This window comes from Notolepis coatsorum (assembly GCF_963971535.1).
Source record: "Notolepis coatsorum genome assembly, chromosome: 2".
NCBI lineage: Eukaryota > Metazoa > Chordata > Actinopteri > Aulopiformes > Paralepididae > Notolepis > Notolepis coatsorum.
This window is the reverse complement of record NC_140166.1, coordinates 34,768,719-34,791,432: the sequence shown is the minus strand read 5'-3', so window position 1 is coordinate 34,791,432 and position 22,714 is coordinate 34,768,719. Positions and strand designations below refer to the sequence as shown.

At 46.9% G+C, this 22,714-nt stretch overlaps 1 protein-coding gene across 5 annotated transcripts in view; it reads right to left on the bottom strand.

The window, feature by feature from the left end:
* Positions 1-15,802: 15,802 nt before the first annotated feature.
* inpp5e (inositol polyphosphate-5-phosphatase E) overlaps positions 15,803-22,714 on the bottom strand; it is a 51,166-nt gene continuing 44,254 nt past the window's right edge. For all 5 annotated transcript variants that reach the window (XM_084309064.1, XM_084309065.1, XM_084309061.1 and 2 more), the window contains one exon: positions 15,803-18,360. In XM_084309064.1, coding sequence (XP_084165190.1) covers positions 18,228-18,360 — 133 coding nt within the window. In that variant the 3' untranslated portion in view covers positions 15,803-18,227. The remainder of the gene's footprint in view (positions 18,361-22,714) is intronic.

The following is a 22,714-nucleotide window of genomic DNA, read 5'->3' as shown; positions in this document are numbered from 1 at the left end:
CCCTAAGCTTACTGCACTTGGTATTCCCAGGCGGTCTCCCATCCAAGTACTAACCAGGACCGAACCTGCTTAGCTTCCGAGATCGGGCGTGTTCAGGTTGGTATGGCCGTAAGTCATTACGATAGTGCAGAGTACAACATGTACCCAACAAAGGGTCTCCATAACGCCTAACCCTGTGACACCCGAAAAAAGTCCCTCAGGGTACCAGAACAGCAAATCTGCATCCCCGGCGGACAACGGGTTAACTGACCTGGACCAGCACAACCAGAACCAGTCCCGTGCCCTAACCACGCCGACATGCCCACTCCAGAAGAGGGGGTAGGTATGCGTGTCGATCTAAAACATGAAAAGTGGGCGCCACCCAGACGGTCCCATTTGTACCGCGCTCAGTGGCCCACTCCAAGGGCGTGAGACCCCTCTACCTATGTTCTGATCTATTCCGTTAACATCCCCCAGATATGAACGAGAATTCATAGAGACAACCTAGTAAACTGGCGCTCGGAAGAGACAAAACTCCATCCCAGTTGCCCTATAAAAACGCTGTTTTAATAACGAGCAACCAAGGCGCACTTAGCCCCCTGCGTGATTCTTAACAGAAACACCCCGAGCCAGCACTATGTACGCGTCGAGACCCAAACACATCAATGGATAGTCTAGCAAGACAACAGACATTGTTCCTCCAAGTCGCCTGGGAGAACGACACGGAGCCGTCGTGCTTCATGTTCCTTCCTCTTTTTATTTAAAAAAGAAAGAAACACAGACTGACATGAATCCCACGTGACGCAGCTGAGGGTAAAATTGTTTACATTTTTACATCCCGCCACCCTTGCCACAGGGAGGAGACGGAAATCCCCAGAGAGACTTCCCACGCGAGCTGTATAGATTGAAAAGAATATATTGCAACATTGAGCTATGTAACACTTGGGTTAGGGCTCTCCGAGGAGGAGGCCCTGAACCAATACACACTCCATAATCGAATTGAATCGAATACACACACAATAGAGCAGAACTCCTTTTTTGAAGTTCTACTCACCTTGACAATCTGAGGAGGAGGCTCTGAACTCTGAGGAGGCTCCCTCACTGGGAAGGAGAGTCCGAACTCACAGAAGGCACTTCTCTCTGAGGAGGAGCTTCGTGAGGAGGAGCTCTGAGAACTCCCTGAAACAGATCCATAACATGGACCCGAACAACCCACGGAAGTCTTACCACTAGAGACGCGCTCAGTGACGTACTCTATGGCGGGGGAATTTCCGCGGTGCACACGCCCAATCTTCCAGGGCGTGGGAACAGGAAACTACCCACCCCCCCCCCCCCTCTTACCCTGTAACGTGCCGAACAGCAACGTGACAGGAACCTTGAAGGACAGGAGGTTTTAACCCCTGACCAATCAGAAAAGGGGAGGAAAGGATTACCAGTTCACCCCTTTACGACCCCTCACCCATGATACGATGTAATGACAAGTAGATCATGACACAGTCATAGCCTGCTACATGATAGCCTCACATAGCTCATGTGATAACCTGCTACCTGATTTTTACTAAGGAAAAACACAGAACAGAGAGGGCCCCTTTAAGAGCCCCGGTCCAGACTTACACATGTGCTTCTGTGGGCCAAACCTAACCCAGTTGTAGATCACAAAGACACACACAACCCTTCATCACAACAAAAAATGGCACAGTACACTCCCACTACAGAGGAACGCCGTTTTTCATAACGAGAGAAGACAGAAGTCCTCGATTTATGTATTGGCCACAGGCCTTGCTAAGCACACATGATAAGTGACCAAACAACCTTTTCTTTAGGAAAAAATTGTTTCTCAAGCGGAAAGCACAACCCCAGCAATTAAGCTGAGGGTTACATCGTATCCCCACAAACACAGTGACACAATATATTGTAACCAAACATGTCTGAGAGGAGGGGGGGAAGCCCCAGGGAACCGGGGGGTCACCCCTCCTATCTTACCCTCGATACGACCAAGGCGAACAGGCACCTCTGTTAATGCGTGAACATACTGTTCATTGTCATCACATGCTGAGAAAGAGATTCATTCCTCCATCACATGTCACTAAGCATAGCTTTACAGGTTTAATTAACCCTCTTAGTTGTGAGTTCACCCACGGTACAAGTACAACGTTACATGAACACACATGTTCTCATCACAACCAAACCAGTTCGTTTTTACACACATACAAGGGTATGTCCGCAACGCCACCCAGCCGCCGTTCTCCATGTTGACGAAGTCCTCGCCGGCACTGGCACCCGAGTGTAGGGTCGACTAACATCCTCTGTCAAAGATGACGTCGTAGTCAGAGTGTTTTAAGGCATGTTATAGTCACAGTATCGTTTCAACAGTGTAGCATTAAGCTAACAGCCGTCCGACTGATAGCAACAAGCTAACGTTTACTAGCTTGGTAAACACAGCGAGCTAGCGCCGCAGCTAACAGCTGACTGGCTAACACAGTAGGCCACAAACTAGCACGCCAGCTATGCAGCTATCACCTGAACTGTACACAACGACATAACAAGCCACACTTCAGACAGGCCGCTGTCCAAGTCCCTCCCCATCCTAAGAGGGAAGAAAAAAAGAAATGTCAAACACAGTTTTCAACAGTGATTTACCAGACATACAGCGGAGCCAGCACAATTCCCATCCGGGCTGCAGCCGACTTTGAGCATGGAACTCCCGATAAAGAAGATCCTATGCCCACATTTCCTCGTTAGGGTGTACTTCCACATTTATGTGAAAGATGGGGCCTGCACGGGACAGAGAAGCATCCGCTTATCCAGAGAATCCTGGGTTCACCAGGTCCCGGTCGCGGCCCACTAGGTTGACCGTCATGGGCGTCAGACCAAGATCCTCCGTCCGCCGTTTAAGAAGCCGAGCAGAGGACCCTAGTCTGGAGTCGGCGTTCATAAAATTGTCAGCTAACCCCCATAGCATAAACCGACAACCAGTGCTCGCAAGCAAAACAGTACTTACCCCACCCTGGAAGCGACCGCTTTCTCACAACAGCCGGTGCTTCCCACAGTCCAGCTGTATGGCCGGAGGGCCAAACCCATCCAGCCGCAGCAAGGAGGACTGCAGTTGGGGAGCATGTCAGCGGCGCGAGCCCCTAATACGAAAAAGCCGGTGGAGCCTAGGTCAGAATGATCATCATCTTCCAGACACTCCAGTGACGAAGACAATATCGCCGTATTTTCTCAAAAATAGTGAAAGAGAAAATAAAGATATAATGTCAACATATCTCCTTGTTCTTCTGTTTTCCTTTCTCCAGCTAATACTTTCTTCCTTTCCAAGTGATTGGTATACAGGCACTATATTGTGGATGAAATTTGAGAAGGAGATGAGTGTGTGGCCCCACCCCTGCTTATGTAGGCAGCAGATGGGGGTGTGGTCAGACGGATGTTGGTATGTAAAGGTACATTTAGAAATGTATTCAGTGCATATCCACTGAAGCGAGATATATGCATTATGATGCTGAGCGGAAGCTAGCATGAAACGGAACTAAATTTATAATGCAATTTGGCTTTTAACTGAAGTCGGGCGCAACACTAGACATGTTTAGCAAAACATTAAATATCTTTGGGACAGTTTGTGATAAGGACTCGCCTTATTTTGTTTCGGGATATTGTGATCAACATTGTATCTCTGACGAGAAATAAGCGGACAACGAAAAAGACTCACTCGCCACTTAAATAAATCAAAAGCGTGTATTTAACAACGTCAAAAACGTTCGAAACATGCTTTATATTAACTTAATAAATAAACAAAAAACGAAAAATCTACTTATGTCAACGAAAATGTCCAGTAGGGCTAACTAAAAATAACAGATACATCCCTATTATACGCAAGCAGCGTCTGATGGCCGAATGTCGGTACTGGAGTAGATATATACAGTACTGTTACATCCAGACATTTATGATATACAAGATATACAAATATACAGTACTGCTTAAGAGGCAGAGATCAATAAAAGAAAATATATACATTTGAGGGGGAAGAAACGACATGCTATTTCTGTCTGTCATTTCAGCACCAGGCGCTGTCCATCTTATTACCTGCATGTGCTTCAAGGCTACGGGCGCCTATTGCCATAGATAGAACAACAGTCTGAACATGCATAGTGAGCTGTGGCGTCATTGTTTATCTAGACTATGCGTTTACAGTGGCTACACGGATCCACTGAACCGATATTTTGGAAAATCTTCACTTTAAAATACGTTTTCAAAAATCTCCGTTTATGTTTCTGAAAACACCGTTTATGTGTGGATGAAAGGCCCAAACGTGGAAGAAAATGTGTGTTTTGCAAAAGATCCAGATACGTGGGGACATGGCCTAACATGGATGGCCTTCACATCACAGCATCCAGTTGTAAAGTTGGTCAAACTACAGCCTTGGAAAAAATTAAGGGTTTAGTTCTTTTTTTTATCTTTTTATACGTGGGTTCGACATTGCACATCCTAAGGTTCTTGTCAAATAGTTGAAAATCATTTTTAAAGCAGCACTGGATAGTGGTTAATGAAAATATCCACTGAAAGCTTGTTAGCATTTTGTAGAAATGCTAATGGAAACAAATGGGTTCAGCTTGCCAGTTTAAACCAGATACTGGCTAGCTGACCCCATTCGCTTCCACCACTATCATTGCTACAAAATGTTAACAAGCTTACAGTTGACATTTCTCAGTAAGCATAGTGCTGTGGTCGTGGACACTAGATGGAGGTGTCTCACTTCAGAATGGACACTGATTGGGTGGTAAGGAGGAGTTGATTTAAGGGTGTGGCTGTACCTTGGTTCTGTTGGATTTGTTTGGAAGTAAAGTTCAGAGACTCGATACTCCGTCTGCTCGTCTCATTGATTCACTTCCACAGTGGTGACCTTGACTTGTGAAATATGAGCAATAACGAGAATCCACCGGCTGTGGTTCCGGCAGTGTATGCGGCTACAGTCAAGTTGCCAGAGTTTTGGCAGCATGACCCCCCCCCCCCCCATGGTTTCAACACATCGAGGCACAATTTCACCTCCGCGGAATAACGGCGGATGACACTAAATATTATCATGTTGTCGCAGCATTGGATTCCTCCACTACACGCCGGGTGATGGGATTCCTGAGAGAACCACCAGCAGCCGGCAAATACAACTCGCTCAAAGAACAGCTGTTGCGGCTGTTCCAGCTGTCAGATGCAGAGCGCGCGGAGCGCCTATTGTCCCTCAACGGATTAGGGGACAGTAAACCAACAGAACTCATGGAGAACATACTAGCACTGCTCGGTTCAGGTGACGCTACTGTGGGATATTGTGGATATCCTGAAGAATGTTCTCAGTCAACGAGGTTCAGTTAATAACAAGGTTTATTAAATGGACAGATAGAAATATACATAGTAGTTAGAGAGAATGGCTGAGGGGCTCGCCCCAGGTGATCAGCTGAATTTACCCAGGTAGAGACCTTGAATGCTGTCGGGAGGAGCCTTATATAGTTAAAAGGGGGGGAGGTGGTCCCATTTGATAGGTCAAATGGGTGGGGGGGGGGGGAACACAGGATAGGGGATAAAGGGGAGGTGAATGTCTTTACATGAGAGTTGGGGAATCACTATATTATTCCACAGTTACTCACTTTTCTCTTCATAATGTGGGTGAGATTAATATATAATATACCAGGATTATTTGGAACAGGTAAAATATTGAAAAGTGAATAGACATGGTAAAAGAATGGGATCGCTGTAATCCATCGGTTATCAGATAATGAATGAAATAGAAAACAATTAAAATAATGAAAATTTTGGCCATTGTGATTTGTTGGTTTATCGGATTAATGAATAATTAATTCAAATCCTTAATTTGGTGGTTGGCATAACAGTTTAAAATAGAAATTTTTACATGATTCATGACTTGATTGACTGGACTAAAGTCTTTGTTATTTTGATATCAGAGATGTGGGAATATCACCCTTTTCTTTTATTAATAATCTCAAATACCTATATCCTATATAGTGGTCCTCAACTCTGATATCAAACACCAGACAACATAATCATTAGAAGCTCTAGTTGTGCCTATATCTTGGCCTGGCACTTACCTCCAGTCATTCACATCGTGAATCAGACATTTAAGTGGTAACTATGTGTCTTCATGATAATATCTATGGGAGATAAGATCATGGTTGTACACATACAAACATAGTAATATTTACAATAGACATTACCTTAGTGGCTAATGTATATAAAGAGAACATTTAAAAAAAACTGACATAAAAGATGATTATGGTACCCGTGTTAAACTATATGTGTATATCATTTAGATAAAAGGTTTTATGCATTGTTCTAGTATATTGTGCATATACTATCAATGATCAAAAACAAAACTTGGTGTCTTCTTTTATGAGACAACAAACCAACTGATTCTGTCCTGTTTAACAATATAATTTGGCACTTAAGGTTGTTAGAATGTGATGCACTGTGACTCTGTGATCATTCTTCCCTTTAGCACTCCATTGTTGCTTGTTATTCACATTCTTAGTTCATAATTTTCCAGATACATATGAAATTTGTGAAACAGTTCTTGTTTGTGAAGGCATGAATCTGACTGATGCCGCGTCGCTGTTGACAAGCTGTTATCCGTAACTAAATACATAACAATGGGGACAATGTGTGTTAGGCATTTCTCGTGTGTTCAGATGCCTTTTGGTCCACAAGTCTCTGATGATGTCTCTCTTCTTGACGATGCAGTCGGAAACATTCACTCCTCCATCATTCAGAGGGGGCCTACAGGAGGTCGTCATCCACTCCCTGTGTGTCTCGTCAAAGGTCACAGGGTTGTTGGGAGTAGTGGGGTGGCCGTCCACGGGGACGCTGCAGATTCCCCTCCCGGAGCCTGTGTTGCTCTCCATCTGCCGCTGTGCTCACGCTTGGCCTTCATCAGGCCCAGAGACATGGCGGTAGGGTGTTCTTGAACGTGCTCTGTTGGTCGGTCCCCCGCTCCCCGTCATCGTGGTACCACTTGGTGGAGGGCGAGGGTTTGCCGGTGTAGTGGCCAGTCAGTAGGACGCTCTCTCCCACACGGATGGTGGAGATATACGGCGTTGGCCTTGGTCTGTCGTAGTCTGCAGTGCCGGGGTGGCGCAGCAGGCTCAATCTCGTTGATGGTGATAACTCTGAACTCGTAGGTGTCTTCTCTCAGGCCGTCGAAGGTTGATCTCCTCTCCGTCAGTGTCTCCTTGGTCAGTCTCCTTCGTCGTCCTCTGCTCCCCTTCCTTGGGGACGTCTGTGTTGTGTGGGCTGGGTTGGATGGCGGCTCTCCCACGTTTGTTGTCGTCGCCCTGGTTGTGTTCGCAGCTCCCTGGCGGTGTCGTTCGTGGTTCAGGTCAATCATGAGATAATAGAATGGTCAACCAAATATATGGCAAGGAATTAAAACCTTCCCGCTTTTCTCTGTGCCAGGTGAATGTTACGGTATGTTGTCAATATTGAGATTATGGCTGAGTAATGTGCATTAATATATCTGATCTGTATTGAGAATCGTTACGGGGGAAACGTGTGTACCCCGGTCCTTATCAGGCGGTTCTGAGAGGATTTGCTGGGTTGTAGTGCTATTCCCAGATCGAGCTGGTGCCGACCAAAAGCTAAGGCACACCATAGGTTGTTGGATTGCCATCCCTAGTCTAGCTGGTGTAGACTAAAATATAGGCAACAAGGCAAGAAACGTAGGCTTAGTAGACGTGATATCCTTGGAAAACGCTACTCTGTTAGAAACTGTTCTATGATTCTTCTGCAATAGGCGGGAAGAATGACGAGAGCTGGTAGAATCATGATTAGATTTACCAGAGTATCGTTGTAATATTCATAGTTTCAACCTCAGACTCAGCCTACGATCTCTTCCATTCCTGAGAACGATGTATTCGGATTAGTTAAACCATTATCATTACAGATAGGCGGGTAGAATAACAACGGGACGTTCCGGTAGGACGTTAGTCCCACATTAAACGGGACATTAGTCGCGTGTGTTTCGAGACCGTGAGTGTTGGTTAAATGATATATTGAATCTACAAAGATATCGCTATTAAATTTCTATATCTTTGTAGATTCAATATACCATTTAACCAACACTCACAGTCTCGAAACACACGCTATATTATATATTAATCTCACCCACATTATGAAGAGAAAAGTGAGTAACTGTGGAATAATATATTGATTCCCCAACTCTCATGTAAAGACATTCCCCTCCCCTTTATCCCCTATCCTGTGTTCCCCCCCCCCACCCATTTGACCTATCAAATGGGACCACCTCCCCCCTTTTAACTATATAAGGCTCCTCCCGACAGCATTCGAGGTCTCTACCTGGGTAAATTCAGCTGATCACCTGGGGCGAGCCCCTCAGCCATTCTCTCTAACTACTATGTATATTTCTATCTGTCCAGTTAATAAACCTTGTTATTAACTGAACCTCGGTTGACTGAGAAAATTCTTCAGGATATCCACAATATCCCACACTACTTTTATTTTTGTGCAGCTTTTCCTGCGTCAACTCTCGACTCCGGTGCGCACGGCTCTGGCCAGCTCGCCTCTCGTGCGCACCAAGGATTACCGGGGATTGGCGGAGGAGGCGGACAGAATACTACTGGCCTCCCGTCAGTACTGTGTGGCTGCTGTGTCTGATCGGGTGTCTGATCGCAGGGATCAGACACAGAGGGATGATAGAGGGCTTTGTTACCATCATCGCCGTTTTGGCAACAAAGCGAAGAGCTATGTTCCACCATGCAACTTTGGTAACCAGGGAAACGCAAGAGCCGGCGCTCGTTAGCGGCTATGAGCGCTGGCATCAATATCAACAAGCTGTTGTTTATCGAGGACACGTTGTCTGGAAGGCGTCTGTTGGTGGATTCGGGCGCCCAGAGGAGCATCCTGCCTGCGTCGGCCACGGACGCCTTGGGAAACGGACATGGACCACTGCTGGACACGGCTAATGGGACTTCCATCCGTACGTTTGGTACCAGGTACGTGACTGTGTTTACATGGACAGCAGTTTAGCTGGGAATTTATTATTGCTTCAGTGTCGGTGCCTATACTGGGCGCGGATTTTTTGTGTGCTCACAGACTGTTAGTGGACGTTGCAAACCGTAGGCTGATTGGCTCTGTGTCCTTTGACACATACCCCTGCACACTGGGGGGGCCGGGGCCGCCTGCCCTGGCCAATATGCTCGCCACAGGTGATATGTACCAGCGCCTCCTCGCTGAGTTTCCTGCTCTGACTGTCCTCACTTTCTCTGCCTCTGTCGCTAAGCATGGGGTGGAACATTACATTCCAACAGTGGGGCCGCCAGTTTATGCACGGGCGCGCCGCCTGGATGCTGCTAAACTGGCAATAGCCAGGGAGGAGTTTGCCACAATGGAACGGCTCGGCATTGTGTGCCGGTCCAACAGTCCTTCCTTGGGCCTCCCCACTACACATGGTCCCCAAGGCGGACAGGAAGTGGCGTCAGTGTGGTGATTTCCGTCGCCTAAATAACATCACCACTCATGACCGGTACCATAGGCGGCGGGTCTATTAGGCCAGGCTAGGCTATGCCTACCCAGAATATTATGCTGGGAATTTTGAAATGTATATATAATATACAGCAGGCTGCTGGCTATTGTGTGTGTCTTGTGCTGCAGCCCACGGACCAAGGTGTCAACGACGAAGGTGTCAGTCGGCTAGGTGGCAGCGTTTAACATTCCAGGTACAGGCAGTAACCAATCACGCATAGGCTCAGGTTAAATAATGTAGCCAGTCACATCATTCACATGATCATCCTGATCCCGCAGGCCAAGTAAAGCAAACATCTGCGTTCTAAATCTCCGCCTGCCGATCGCTTTGTAGCGAACACCAGCGCACTATTTTGAGTCAAATTTCAAAAAGCAAAATGGATATACGGTATTTACTATTTTTCCAAGGCATATAAACAAAGTAATTTAGAAGCTGCACCGGGCTGCCCCTGGGCATAACTACACGGATCACCTGAGGCTATATGTTGCATTATCTTGGCAAACAAGGGCTTGCTCTAGTAAGAGGACATGATGAGAGTCCGAGTTCATTAAATCGGACACTTTTTAGAGCTACTGTATGTACATTGTTTTCAAAGCATGATGAGATCTAAATGACGAAAAACGTTCCCTTCATTGCTGTCAGCACTGCAACTTGTGATTCAAGTTGTGAACGGTCTTTCTCAGCAATGAGGCACATCACATCCAAAAAAACAACAATGCGCCAGTCTGCTTCACATTGAAAGTGATCTCACAGACAAAGTTAAAGCAGAAAAGAACATTGATGCCAAGAAAGACGAAATGTTGCATTTTGCTGCATTAACACATCCTGCGCCAAAAACGTCGTACAACGTGTTTTAAGGTCATGCTAATTCTGCCATTCCACGGCGTACAACGTTATTGAGATCATATTTTTTTTTTTTGCCATGGTATTCAGAATGCCCTTACGGAGCCTGGTCTGATGAAGTGGGAGCCTGCACAACTCTGCAACGCTTCAATACTGCCGCCTGGTGGATGATCGGCGAGTTACAACCGGAAATGGATCTCTGGTGATCTCGGTGCACCGGGCAAATGCATCCGGCACTCACATATTGTTGCGGGACTCTAGACACACGTTGTGTATATGGATCGCTGCCATAACTCAATAATCGATATGATTTGGGCGTTTATTATTATTATACAAACCGGAAATGGATCGAGTAGATCACAGTCAAATAAGTGGGATCTTTTTCCTCCAGTCTCATCGGCGAACAGTAAGAGGTCGCTGACGTCATTTTCAGCGTGAGTGCTTATTATTAATAATGCAAACTGCTCTGATCAATATATCACCCATACTACATAAAGCATTTACTGACGATCACGGAATTATAAACGACCCCCCCCCCCCGTTCATCCGCGCATGATCAGTCATAACGTTTAGGATCATGTACAGTTGACATTTTTAATATAACGTGTATCGGCAACAAACGGCAGTTGATAATCTATATATACTCACGTTCTAGGAATTACTGCAGAAAACGATAAAAACATATTTATATTCTAGACAGTATTTTCATATGAATCTATGAATGAAAAAGTATAACGTTCCTACATCCTGAACGATAGATAATCGATGTTGAATGGGCCATAGTAATGTCAATTTAGCAATACAATTTAAAAAGTTATAGCCCTGCAAAGAAGGTGAACATCTCCATAGGCTTAGAGTGGTGGCAGAGAGTGGTATGAGACAGGCAAACTGCGTGGCAGTTAATGTGTTAAGGTAAGACAATGGTTAATCTATTATTGGATGCCTTCATTTGAACACTTAATTTGCACTGTGTATTGACAAAAAAGGAAACATTTTGCGCGCTCCGCGGTATGTAGCCTACCCTAATGTCCAGTTCACGCGCCGCCTATGCCGGTACCCAGTGCCACACATCCAGGATTTCTCTGTCCACCTGGCGCGCGCCACAATTTTTTCTAAAATAGATTTGGTGCGTGGCTACCATCAGGTGCCGGTCCATCCGCTCGACGTGCCCAAGACTGCCATTATCACCCTGTTTGGACTGTTTGAATTCCTGCGCATGCCATTCGGCCTTAAAGGGGCAGCACAAACATTCCAGCGGCTGATGGACTCTGTGCTGCGAGGCCTGTAATATTTGTTTATTTATCTGGATGACATCCTGGTAGCCAGTGCATCGGTGGAGGAGCATCGGGGACATCTCCGTCAACTGTTCGAGCGGCTCAACGAGCATGGGCTGATCGTGAACCCGGCCAAATGTCAGTTCGGCCTGCCGGCCATGGATTTCCTGGGCCACCATGTCTTTTCCCAGGGGGCTGTTCCTCTACCCGCCAAGGTGGAGGCAATTGCTGCTTTCTCCCGCCCCCTCACCATCAAACCTCTCCAGGAGTTCCTGGGGATGGTTCATTTTTACAATAGGTTTATAGCCCATGCGGCTCACCTGATGAGGCCTCTGTACGAGGCGTTGAAGGGGAAGAGAGCCAGCGATGACGTGGGCTGGTCCCTGAAGCGGGTCCAGGCATTCGAGGGCTCTAAGGCTGCCCTTGCCAACGCCGCCATGCTGGCACACCCATCTCCTGCTGCTCCTATAGCCCTCACCACTGATGCCTCCGATTATGCAGTAGGGGGCGGTGTACGAGCAGTGGGTGGCTGGCGCCTGGCAGCCTCTGGCCTTCTTCAGTAGGAAGCTGCACGACAACGAGAGGAAGTATAGTACATTCGACAGGGAGCTCCTGGCCCTCTTCCTCGCCATACGTCACTTCAGGTTCTTGCTGGAGAGCCGCAAGTTCACAGTTTTTGTCGACCACAAGCCCCTAGCGTTTGCCATGGCCAAGACCACGGAGCCATGGTCGGCGCGGCAGCAGCGCCAACTTTCCGCCATATCGGAGTTCACTACCGACATCCAGCATGTAGCCGGTAAAGACGACCAGGTGGCAGACTGCCTCTCCCGGGCGCACGTCAGCCCTGTGCACCTGGGCATCGACTATGCTGCCATGGCTGCTGACCAGCTCACCGACTCAGACTTTCAGGCGTTCAGGATGCGTGAATCCTTTCGGCAACTGGCTTGTCCTTCCGCGTTCCCATTTGGCGCTCTGATTGGCCAGGTCATGTGACATGAGCGCCAATCGTGGGACGGCAAGTTTTTGCACGGTTAAGCTTAGGCACTCTTTCAAAGTTGGTTAAGGTTAGAGTTTGTCTTAGAGCGTGACGGCAAGTTCTTCCGACGGTTAAGCTTAGGCACTCTTTCGAAGTTGGTTAAGGTTAGAGTTTGTCTTCGCCAGATAGTTTGCAGGCTGTTCGACGCGGAAATGGGCAAACACGCTATTGGGCGCACATGTCACATGACCTGGCCAATCCGAGCGCCAAACGGGAACGCGGAAGGACAAGCCAGTTGCCGAAAGGATACACTCGTTCAGGATGGCTGTGACAGGACTTCGACTCGAGGATGTGGTGTTTCACGACAGCAGTGCCACGCTCCTCTGTGACGTCTCCACTGGCCAGCCCCGCCCCATGGTTCCAACTGACTGGCGCCACTGGGTGTTTGACACCATTCATGCCCTTTCACACCCTGGGGTAAAGGCGTCGGTCAAGCTGGTAGGGGCCAAGTTCGTCTGGCCGGGCCTTAGGAAGGACGTCAAACTATGGGCGGCCTCCTGTGTGGCGTGCCAAGGTACATCGTCACACTAAGGCCCCCCTGGAGCCATTTCTCATTCCAGAGAGGCGGTTTGACCATGTCCATGTGGACCTGGTGGGCCCACTTCCCCCGTCTCAGGGTTTCACACACCTCCTCACTATGGTGGACAGGACCACCAGGTGGCCGGAGGTTGTTCCCCTGTCATCGACAACGGCTGCGGAGGTGGCTCGGGCGTTTATCTTCGGCTGGGTCACTCGGTTTGGCACGCCATTGGACCTGACTTCTGACAGGGGATCCCAGTTCACTTCTGAGCTGTGGAGCACCGTGGCTGAGAGACTTGGGGTGAAACTCCATCGTACCACAGCATACAACCCAAAGGCCAACGGCATGTGTGAGCGTTTTCACAGATCCATGAAGGGCGCTCTCCGGGCCACGCTCACAGACAGCAACTGGGTTGACCGTCTTCCGTGGGTCATGTTGGGCCTGCGTACTGCCCCTAAAGAAGACCTGCAGTCCTCTTCAGCCGAGTTGGTCTTTGGTCAACCGCTGAGGGTCCCGGGGGAGTTCCTTCCTGGTTCCTCTGCCCCTTGGTCCACTACAAGTTCAAGTTCCTTTTATTTACAGCTCACCGGTCTGCCTTCCAGGACGCAGCGAGGGTGTTTGCCCCAGTTCCCACACATCACTGCCTTCCCCAGTCCTACATTCCTAAGGACCTGATGACTGCGAGGTATGTGTTCATCCGTCATGATGCCCACCGTTCTCCACTGCAGGCTCCCTATGACACGGGCCCTTTCGCGTCCTCAAGTCGGGCCCCAAGTACTTTGTGGTGGACATGGGGGGGAATAAGGAGCAGATCTCAGTCGATCGTCTTAAGCCTGCTCATGTGGTCCCAAACGGGCCGGTGGAGCTGGCTCAGCCCCGGCGCCGGGGCCAGCCACCCAAGTCTTCCCCTGTCCCATGCCCTCCGGCCGTTGTTACCCCTACCTTTCCACCGACGAAGCCTCGCCGGCGGCGGGGACGGCCCCCTGCCCCTACCCTTACCACGTTCCCTGTGACTGTTAAATACAGTCGTTATGGCCGCGTGGTCAGACCTCTTAAAAGAGACTGAAGACACTGGGTGCACTGTTTTGGGGGGTTGGTACAGGTTTATTGTGTTCAGTTTCGTTTATTTTGTGTTGCACTGAATGTCAATTCTGAATGTTCAGGGGGGGGCCTGTGTGGTGGACACTAGATGGAGGGTCTCACTTCAGAATGGACACTGATTGGGTGGTAAGGAGGAGTTGATTTAAGGGTGTGGCTGTACCTTGGTTCTGTTGGATTTGTTTGGAAGTAAAGTTCAGAGACTCGATACTCCGTCTGCTCGTCTCATTGATTCACTTCCACAGTGCATAATTTAAAATGGTTTTAAAGTATTTTACCTGATTAAGTTGAGTCAAGTGTGCTGTTGGTGGAATAACTAAACAAATACATGGGGTGCCTCGAAGACAGGTTTAGGAACCACTGCCATAGAAAAACACATAAAAATAGATCAGAACGTTCCCTGTTAACTTCAGCAGTATTTATTCAAAACTGTAAAACTTTTTATTTAACTTCAGCAGTAGCTGATGCTCAAACTGATTTGAGTAGTCTTGCCCTTCTGGGTGTTTAATCAAAGATCCCTTGCACAAGGACCAATCAGCATGGGTATGGGCGGGTTAATTCTCCATTGATGGGGATGATTGGCTGTTTTTAAATAAAGTGCAGCTGCAGGATTAATAACGTTAACGTTAGTTCGGCCAGAGAAACAAATTATTAAAATGGTTGGACCTGTGAGATTTATACTTTGTAGGTCTGCATTTTAAATGTAAGGAGTCAAAAGTATGTTTTTTTCCTCTGAAATGTAATTGAGTAAAAGTACATGTATACAAACCTAATAATACTTGAGTAAAGTACAAATGTATTGTAACGAAGTACAATACACCCATGCCTAAATTACTAAATGTAAATGTCAAACAATTAAATTCAAACAATATCTGAAATATCTTTTTAAAATAAACGTTGTTTTACTATGTACCCTAATACTATGCTACTATTCTTATACTACTTACTACCCATCTTGCTAATATGTCTATACTACTACGCACTCAAAGTGTAACATTAGCCTGAGCCTGACACTGTAGCCCGTCTCCTCCTCTCAACACTCAAAGTGAAATGTGATTTCATGTTTCTCAGATATACTTTAAGGAGGCACTTTCCCCTCAAGACAAAACCTTACCTTATGTTGTTTCTCTGTGTATATTACTGGATGGTCGGTGTTGGATGTCCTCGCCATATGTCAGAGAAATCATGGATGGGAAACTTAAGTAAAGGAAATCCATGTTCCTGCATCATAGAGAAAGTCTTTCTGTGTTGAGTCTACCCCATATCAGTTGGATAAAAGGAAACAATTGTAGATCTGCAGTGATGCGCACAATGTCTTTCACCACCATGTCTCTGGCCCAGTCTATTGAGTGGGAAACCGTCTGTGGACGTCTCCACCTGCTGGTACAGAAATGTAATTACCGCCGTGAGTAAAAGGAAAATATATTTTAAAGGTCTTACGTTGTCACTTAGGTTGTTGTTGTTTCTTACAGAGTGTGCCGTCCAGCCACCATAAATGACTATTGCCCACTGGAATTCTTATTTTTTTGTATTTATTATGTCGGAAGGTGTTATAGAAAAGTCAACAGACATAATATGAGGTCCTGAGAAAAATCACAAACAAGACCACAGGCACTTTCCAGAAGCATAATAAGTGAATATCTTCTCATCATGGTTCACTGCCACAGCAAAACCACCGATCTTCATGCAAAGAGGAGAACAACTTAAAAAGCTGAATTCCTTTTGAGCTGATTTAGTGCAGCATACAGTACAGTACATTCAAAACATGAAGCTACACAATGCATTTGTAAGTCGAAGAGATGACTGTTAAGGCATTGAACTGAAGTGCAGTCTGTTCCCCTGCTACACCGTTGCAAAATGATCACTTAACGAGATAAATAATTTGACAGTACCGACATTTCAAGTGCAGTCTCATCCAAGGTTTACAAAATATACCATATAGTATCTGTTAAAGGAACGAGAAAATTAAAATGTAGCTATGAAAGAAATCCGCTTAAGCCTTAAGTTTGACACTCAATGTTTTAACCAAATTGGCAATAATCATGTTTCTGTAGATTCCTATACAATATCTTGAAATATTTTAACAATATCCCCAAAAGGATTTTGACTATCGTTTTGCTGTATGAAGAACAAATCCAGTATACTTTGCTTTCACTTGAGGTCGTACTCGTAGCCCCCATTCACTTGAACTGAATAATGGGACGAGAGAGAGCTGACCAACTGGCAAGTACAACCCAGAGTTGCCTAACCCCTGAAGCCAAACCCCAGAGGCAGGACCCCTGAAGCAGGACAGAACGCACGCTGAATGCACGTGGCTCGCAGAGGGGTAGGGATTCAAATCTGCACCAAGGCTATTTTCTGAGACTCCATAGGAAATACACTGCGAGAGTCACTGTGCTTGGTGTGTTCGCTCTAGTCCCACGTTCTGCACCCGCTTCCCGTCTTGGTTCATGAGTATCTACAGTGGATGGCATTTATTGTTTTGGCTCCAAAGCTTTTTAAAAAGCTAACGTTTACTGTGTCAAAGGCTCTAGTCATGGTGTCATTTCACATCCAAAGTAATAACAGTATAACCAGAATATCAAACGGAGGGAGGCTGTTGAAATGGAGCTGCTTGGTGTGTACCATGACACTGCTCGATGTACCATGACGCTGCTCTGTGTACCATGACGCTGCTCGATGTACCATGACGCTGCTCTGTGTACCATGACGCTGCTCTGTGTACCATGACGCTGCTCGATGTACCATGACGCTGCTCTGTGTACCATGACGCTGCTCAGTGTACCATGACGCTGCTCGTGTACCATGACGCTGCTCTGTGTACCATGACGCTGCTCAGTGTACCATGACGCTGCTCGTGTACCATGACGCTGCTCGTGTACCATGACGCTGCTCGTGTACCATGACGCTGCTCGATGTACCATGACGCTGCTCAGTGTACCATGACGCTGCTCAGTGTACCATGACGCTGCTCTGTGTACCATGACGCTGCTCGGTGTACCATGACGCTGCTCAGTGTACCATGACGCTGCTCTGTGTACCATGACGCTGCTCGATGTACCATGACGCTGCTCTGTGTACCATGACGCTGCTCTGTGTACCATGACGCTGCTCGATGTACCATGCCGCTGCTCTGTGTACCATGACGCTGCTCTGTGTACCATGACGCTGCTCGATGTACCATGCCGCTGCTCTGTGTACCATGACGCTGCTCGATGTACCATGACGCTGCTCGATGTACCATGACACTGCTTGTGTACCATGACACTGCTCGATGTACCATGACGCTGCTCGGTGTACCATGACACCAACTACAAGAACTGGACCATGTTTACAGCACAGTTTGATCCACATGAAGTCACAACAAGGTGTTCAAAACACTGATGTACCGTTAAGAGGAAAAGAGTTACATGTGGCATTATGGTCTGTTATCAACCGTGCTTGTTAAATACATACAAAATCATTAGAAAAAGGACAGGAATTCCACGGAGCCTGAATCAGTTCACATGTGACTGAAAGGTAAACCTGGACAGCAGGTATCCACCCTCCCCCCAGTCCTGTTTGCTTTGAGGGAACTATATAAATAAAACAGACTGCTGTGTCTGCAGACCTCTCTCTGTCTCTCTCTGTGTGTCTCTCTGTCTGACCTCAAGGTCCCTGCCCTCAAGTGCAGCCAGTCGCCTCCTCGCCAGGACACATACGCACAGTTCCCAAAAACACCCCATAGAGGGCGCTCACAGCTCAAGTAACTTCAACCGCGCATTGGTCCTGAGCTGAAAAGACAACAGCGGTTTCCTTTGGTCCCATCCTGGTTGTTGTTTTCTTTTTGTTTTAATGGAGGTTCAGTCCGGTTCAGTCCGGTTTGGTCTGGTTTGATCCGATCCAGCAGATGCCGCTGCTGCTCTGGCTCTTCATGGCTTCTCTCCTCCAGGTCCAGGCTCAGCAGACGGAGCAGATGCCGCTGCTGCTCTGGCTCTTCATGGCTTCTCTCCTCCTCAGCTCCCTGCTGATCCTCCTCCTGATGCCCTCCAGGTACAGACTGCGGTCAAACTGGCCTGCGCCCAGGGGGATGCTGACAGAGAGAGAGGGAGAGAGAGACACAGAGAGAGAGAGAGACACACACACACATATATACACACACACACAGAGGGAGAGACACACAGACGGACACAGAGAGAGAGGGACATAGACAGACATTTATCCAGATTTTCTCAGATCGTTGTGCACAGGGAACAAAATTAACTTTTTGACTTACCAGCCATTTGGCTGGTAGATTTAAAAAACTACCAGCCAGGCAGATTTTTTACCAGCCAAAAATTATAAATAGCTTTTTAGTATATCGCCATGTGTTATTATTACTATATAATACTCTCATATGCTATTTTCAATTAACACACACACACACACACTGTTTCAACTCACCACCCCTGCATCATATTGTAGTCTAGTCTGTCTTCAAACTTCCACTCCTCTCGAAACTTTTTTATATTTGAATATCAACATTATCTGTCCATCCTCAGTAATCCTCAGTTTACTATAATATACTCCTGTCCTGAATCCTGACTTCATCGTCTTTCCAAACGCACGCACACACACAGAGAAAGGGAGAGTGCCCCCCATTTCCCTTTCCTCAGTCCCCACTTTCTGCTGTTCTCTATGGCTCTGCCTAGGGCTGGGCGATATGGCCAAATACGTTATTGCGATAAAATTATAAAATTATTTTCATATAACTCGATATCGATAATTATCGTCGATATAATTTCTGTCAAGTTTAATTAACTTCTTATGCCCGGCGCCGATGGACGGGCTATTAATAGACTTGTTTTGCTGCTGCGAATGTCTCGAGTTGATGTCGTCATCAGTCCGCGCACGTTAGCAGTTAGCCAGAGCAAGCGGTGTATGATATCCCATGACAATGTACTAACTAGCACCCTAAAATACTCCGTTACGCCCCAATACATTGCAACGACGTCCACCGCATACCCCACACTACTCTAACCGTGGCCTCAGAATTCACGCCACACACCCACTCGGCACGTAAACTATAAAATAGCGGCGTGCAAGCTAATTATCCTAGCCAGCCTAGTTTCCAATGTACTAACTAGCACCCTAAAATACTCTGTTCCGCCCCAATACATTGCAACGACGTCCACCGCATACCCCACACTACTCTAACCGTGGCCTCAGAATTCACGCCACACACCCACTCGGCACGTAAACTATAAAACAGCGGCGTGCAAGCTAATTATCCTAGCCAGCCTTGTTGACTACTAGAGTCCTACCTCTCTACCCAGAGGTGCACCGCGGGTCTCCCTCACTGTCGGCCATCTCCTTCACTGATTGGTTGTTAGTGCGTGTGCTCATATCCAAGCTTGGAAAATCGATATATCGAAACTTTGCGACCACGTTTCATGTTTATTTCGAGGAAATAATTTATCGCGATAGTTATCGTTATCGTTTTATCGCCCAGCCCTAGCTCTGCCTCTGATCAGTAACGTTAATTTCGGGCGATGTGGGCATAAAGGAATGGCGACGATGCAAAGCATGTTAGATGCATTTGACCCGTTGTGAGAGAAAAAAACACCACAGACTTATTTCGGGTTGCAAAATAGGCGCACTGCTGTGTAGCCCTGCTCTGCTTAATGCAGACAGCACGGACTGGGCGGATATGACTCGCCGAGTTGCCACGGCCCGTGGGGATTTTCATAATAAGAGTATCGATATGAACCGAACGGTGTTAGCTGCCGGAGCCATAGATATTATAGCTGGAGCTGCGCTTGGGGCGGAAATGAGACCCGACACAGGATTTTCAAAATAAGAGTATCGATATGAACTATTTTGTTACACGCCAGGTGGCGGGCAGACCTCTCATTGTTACTCGCCAAACCTTAAATCTGCCCGCCATTGGCGGTTGGCGGGTACTTATTTTGTTCCCTGGTTGTGCAGATGAATCATCATATTAGCTTCATTTGCCATTTAAGATTCAAACATTAAATCTTTACAAATATAATACAGGGTTTTCCTTAGGGTAGTAACATCACAACTGAGGTGGGTTTTGCACAGGGATAGAGAGCCAAGAACTCACAACTCTTAACACATTGGACGCCAGATGTCGCTGTGGGCGTATGGCCATTTGTGCCAGCGCTGTAATGCAATGGGGGTAGATGCCGGTGTTTGTAGTGCTAAAACTATATTAAATATTATATCTATGGATCTAATAACAACGTCGATTGTCAGTGAGTTTCTTCCGGTCAACATGCAAAAAACAGATTATTTTTTCATCCATACATTTCCGTTTTATACCGTGGTGAATATATGAGTATAGTTCTAGAGTGATTCTGTGTAATCCCAGGGAACTCTGCCAAACAGCGCTTTACTGCATTCCACTATAAATCGTGCCACTCCTCACCTGGATCAATAATCATCCTGAAATCAACGCTAGATTATCGGTATTATGTTTCCTCATCGATGCATGAAAGGGGGGGGGGGGGGGGAGCCGGCCCTCCGTGCTTTGATCGCAGCCAACGGGACACGGCCCACACACACACCACAGACACATGCTGCCATCGCGGGAAAAGAATGATCGGATCAACGCAAGATTGATAATATATAGTCCTTACCTTGTCTATGATGTACTGCAAAAAGAATAATCCAATTATCTGATCGCCATTCCAAATACTGGTCGCGGTCGTGTGTCCAACGTTATCCACCCAAGAAAATGAACGGGGGGCGGGGACACTCGTCGATGCCATCCCTATAAGCGGTTGCCTTGCTGGAGTGTTTAGACCCCGCCTGCACGCTGCAGCTCGGCCAGGAAAACAAACCACATTGTTTCAAATGGAGTGCAATAGCGACCGCAAGGCGTTAAGTAGTGGTATCGGACCGTTGCGGTCTCAGAAAGAGTGCCACACAGTCCTACAGCATAGCAGGATGAATTATGAATGGAAATAGCGAATAAAATAAATAACGATCCAATAACGAGTTTACTAGTTGTTGGCAGAATTCGATTGGCAGGCTATAACGAGTTAACTCGTTTTTGGCGGCCATTGTGTTAAGGAGAAAACATAATGGATATGGAAACCATGCACTTTAAAACACACTACTGTAGCCGTCGGCCGAGGGTCGGGATTATGATTCAAAATAGCAACTCGTACACATAATTTTCCAATTATGGTTTCCAAAATCTGGACGTCAGGATTCACTACGTCAAAATGACGTCATGAATTCTGAGGTGATATTTCTGAAATCTGAAAACAATTAAGATGTGTGGGGTGTTTGGGGGACTGGCTGTTCCAGGGGGGGGGGTTCACATCATTTAGAGCATGTGAATGCCTATTCTTATGTCTGCACTTTCTACATTGCACTACTTTTATTGTCTTTTATACCTATTCTTATGTCTGCACTTTATGCATTGCTTTTATTCTGTCAACTGTATGCTAATTTTATGCCTATGTTCATTTAATGCTATTTGCTGTGAAGCACTATGAGCTGTAACCCATGTATGAAAGGTGCTACATAAATAAAGTTAGTATTATTATTAAGGGGGAGGCTGGGAACAAACAGAGAGCCTGTTTGTTGAACTGTTTTAAAGATTTCAGACATTTGAAATAGCAGAATTGTCTTCTGGTGCTGCTCTTCTTTTACAGCTCAGTACTGAGGCTGAGGGAAGTCACTTGTCTCTCCCTGGTCTCAGTACTGAGGCTGAGGGAACTCACTTGTCTCTCCCTGGTCTCAGTACTGAGGCTGAGGGAACTCTCTTGTCTCTCCCTGGTCTCAGTACTGAGGCTGAGGGAACTCACTTGTCTCTCCCTGGTCTCAGTACTGAGGCTGAGGGAACTCACTTGTCTCTCCCTGGTCTCAGTACTGAGGCTGAGGGAACTCACTTGTCTCTCCCTGGTCTCAGTACTGAGGCTGAGGGAACTCACTTGTCTCTCCCTGGTCTCAGTACTGAGGCTGAGGGAACTCACTTGTCTCTCCCTGGTCTCAGTACTGAGGGAACTCACTTGTCTCTCCCTGGTCTCAGTACTGAGGCTGAGGGAACTCACTTGTCTCTCCCTGGTCTCGGTACTGAGGGAACTCACTTGTCTCTCCCTGGTCTCAGTACTGAGGCTGAGGGAACTCACTTGTCGTCAGCTTGTGACTGCAACTTGTTCCTGTTTGCGGACGACTCAGCCCTGCTGGTCTCTGACAAGAACAAGTTACAGGTTGAAAAAACCCTCAGCTCGGAACTAGGCAGAATCTGCATATGGCTCGCTGATAACAAACTATCATTACACATGGGCAAAACAGAGTCCATTCTCTTCGGTTCAAATAACAAACTCAGCAAGACCGACGGCTTCTCAGTTACAGTGGGTGACAATATTGTCACAAGGAAAGATGAAATTACCTACCTGGGTTCCATCCTAGAGGCTAATCTTTCCTGTGAC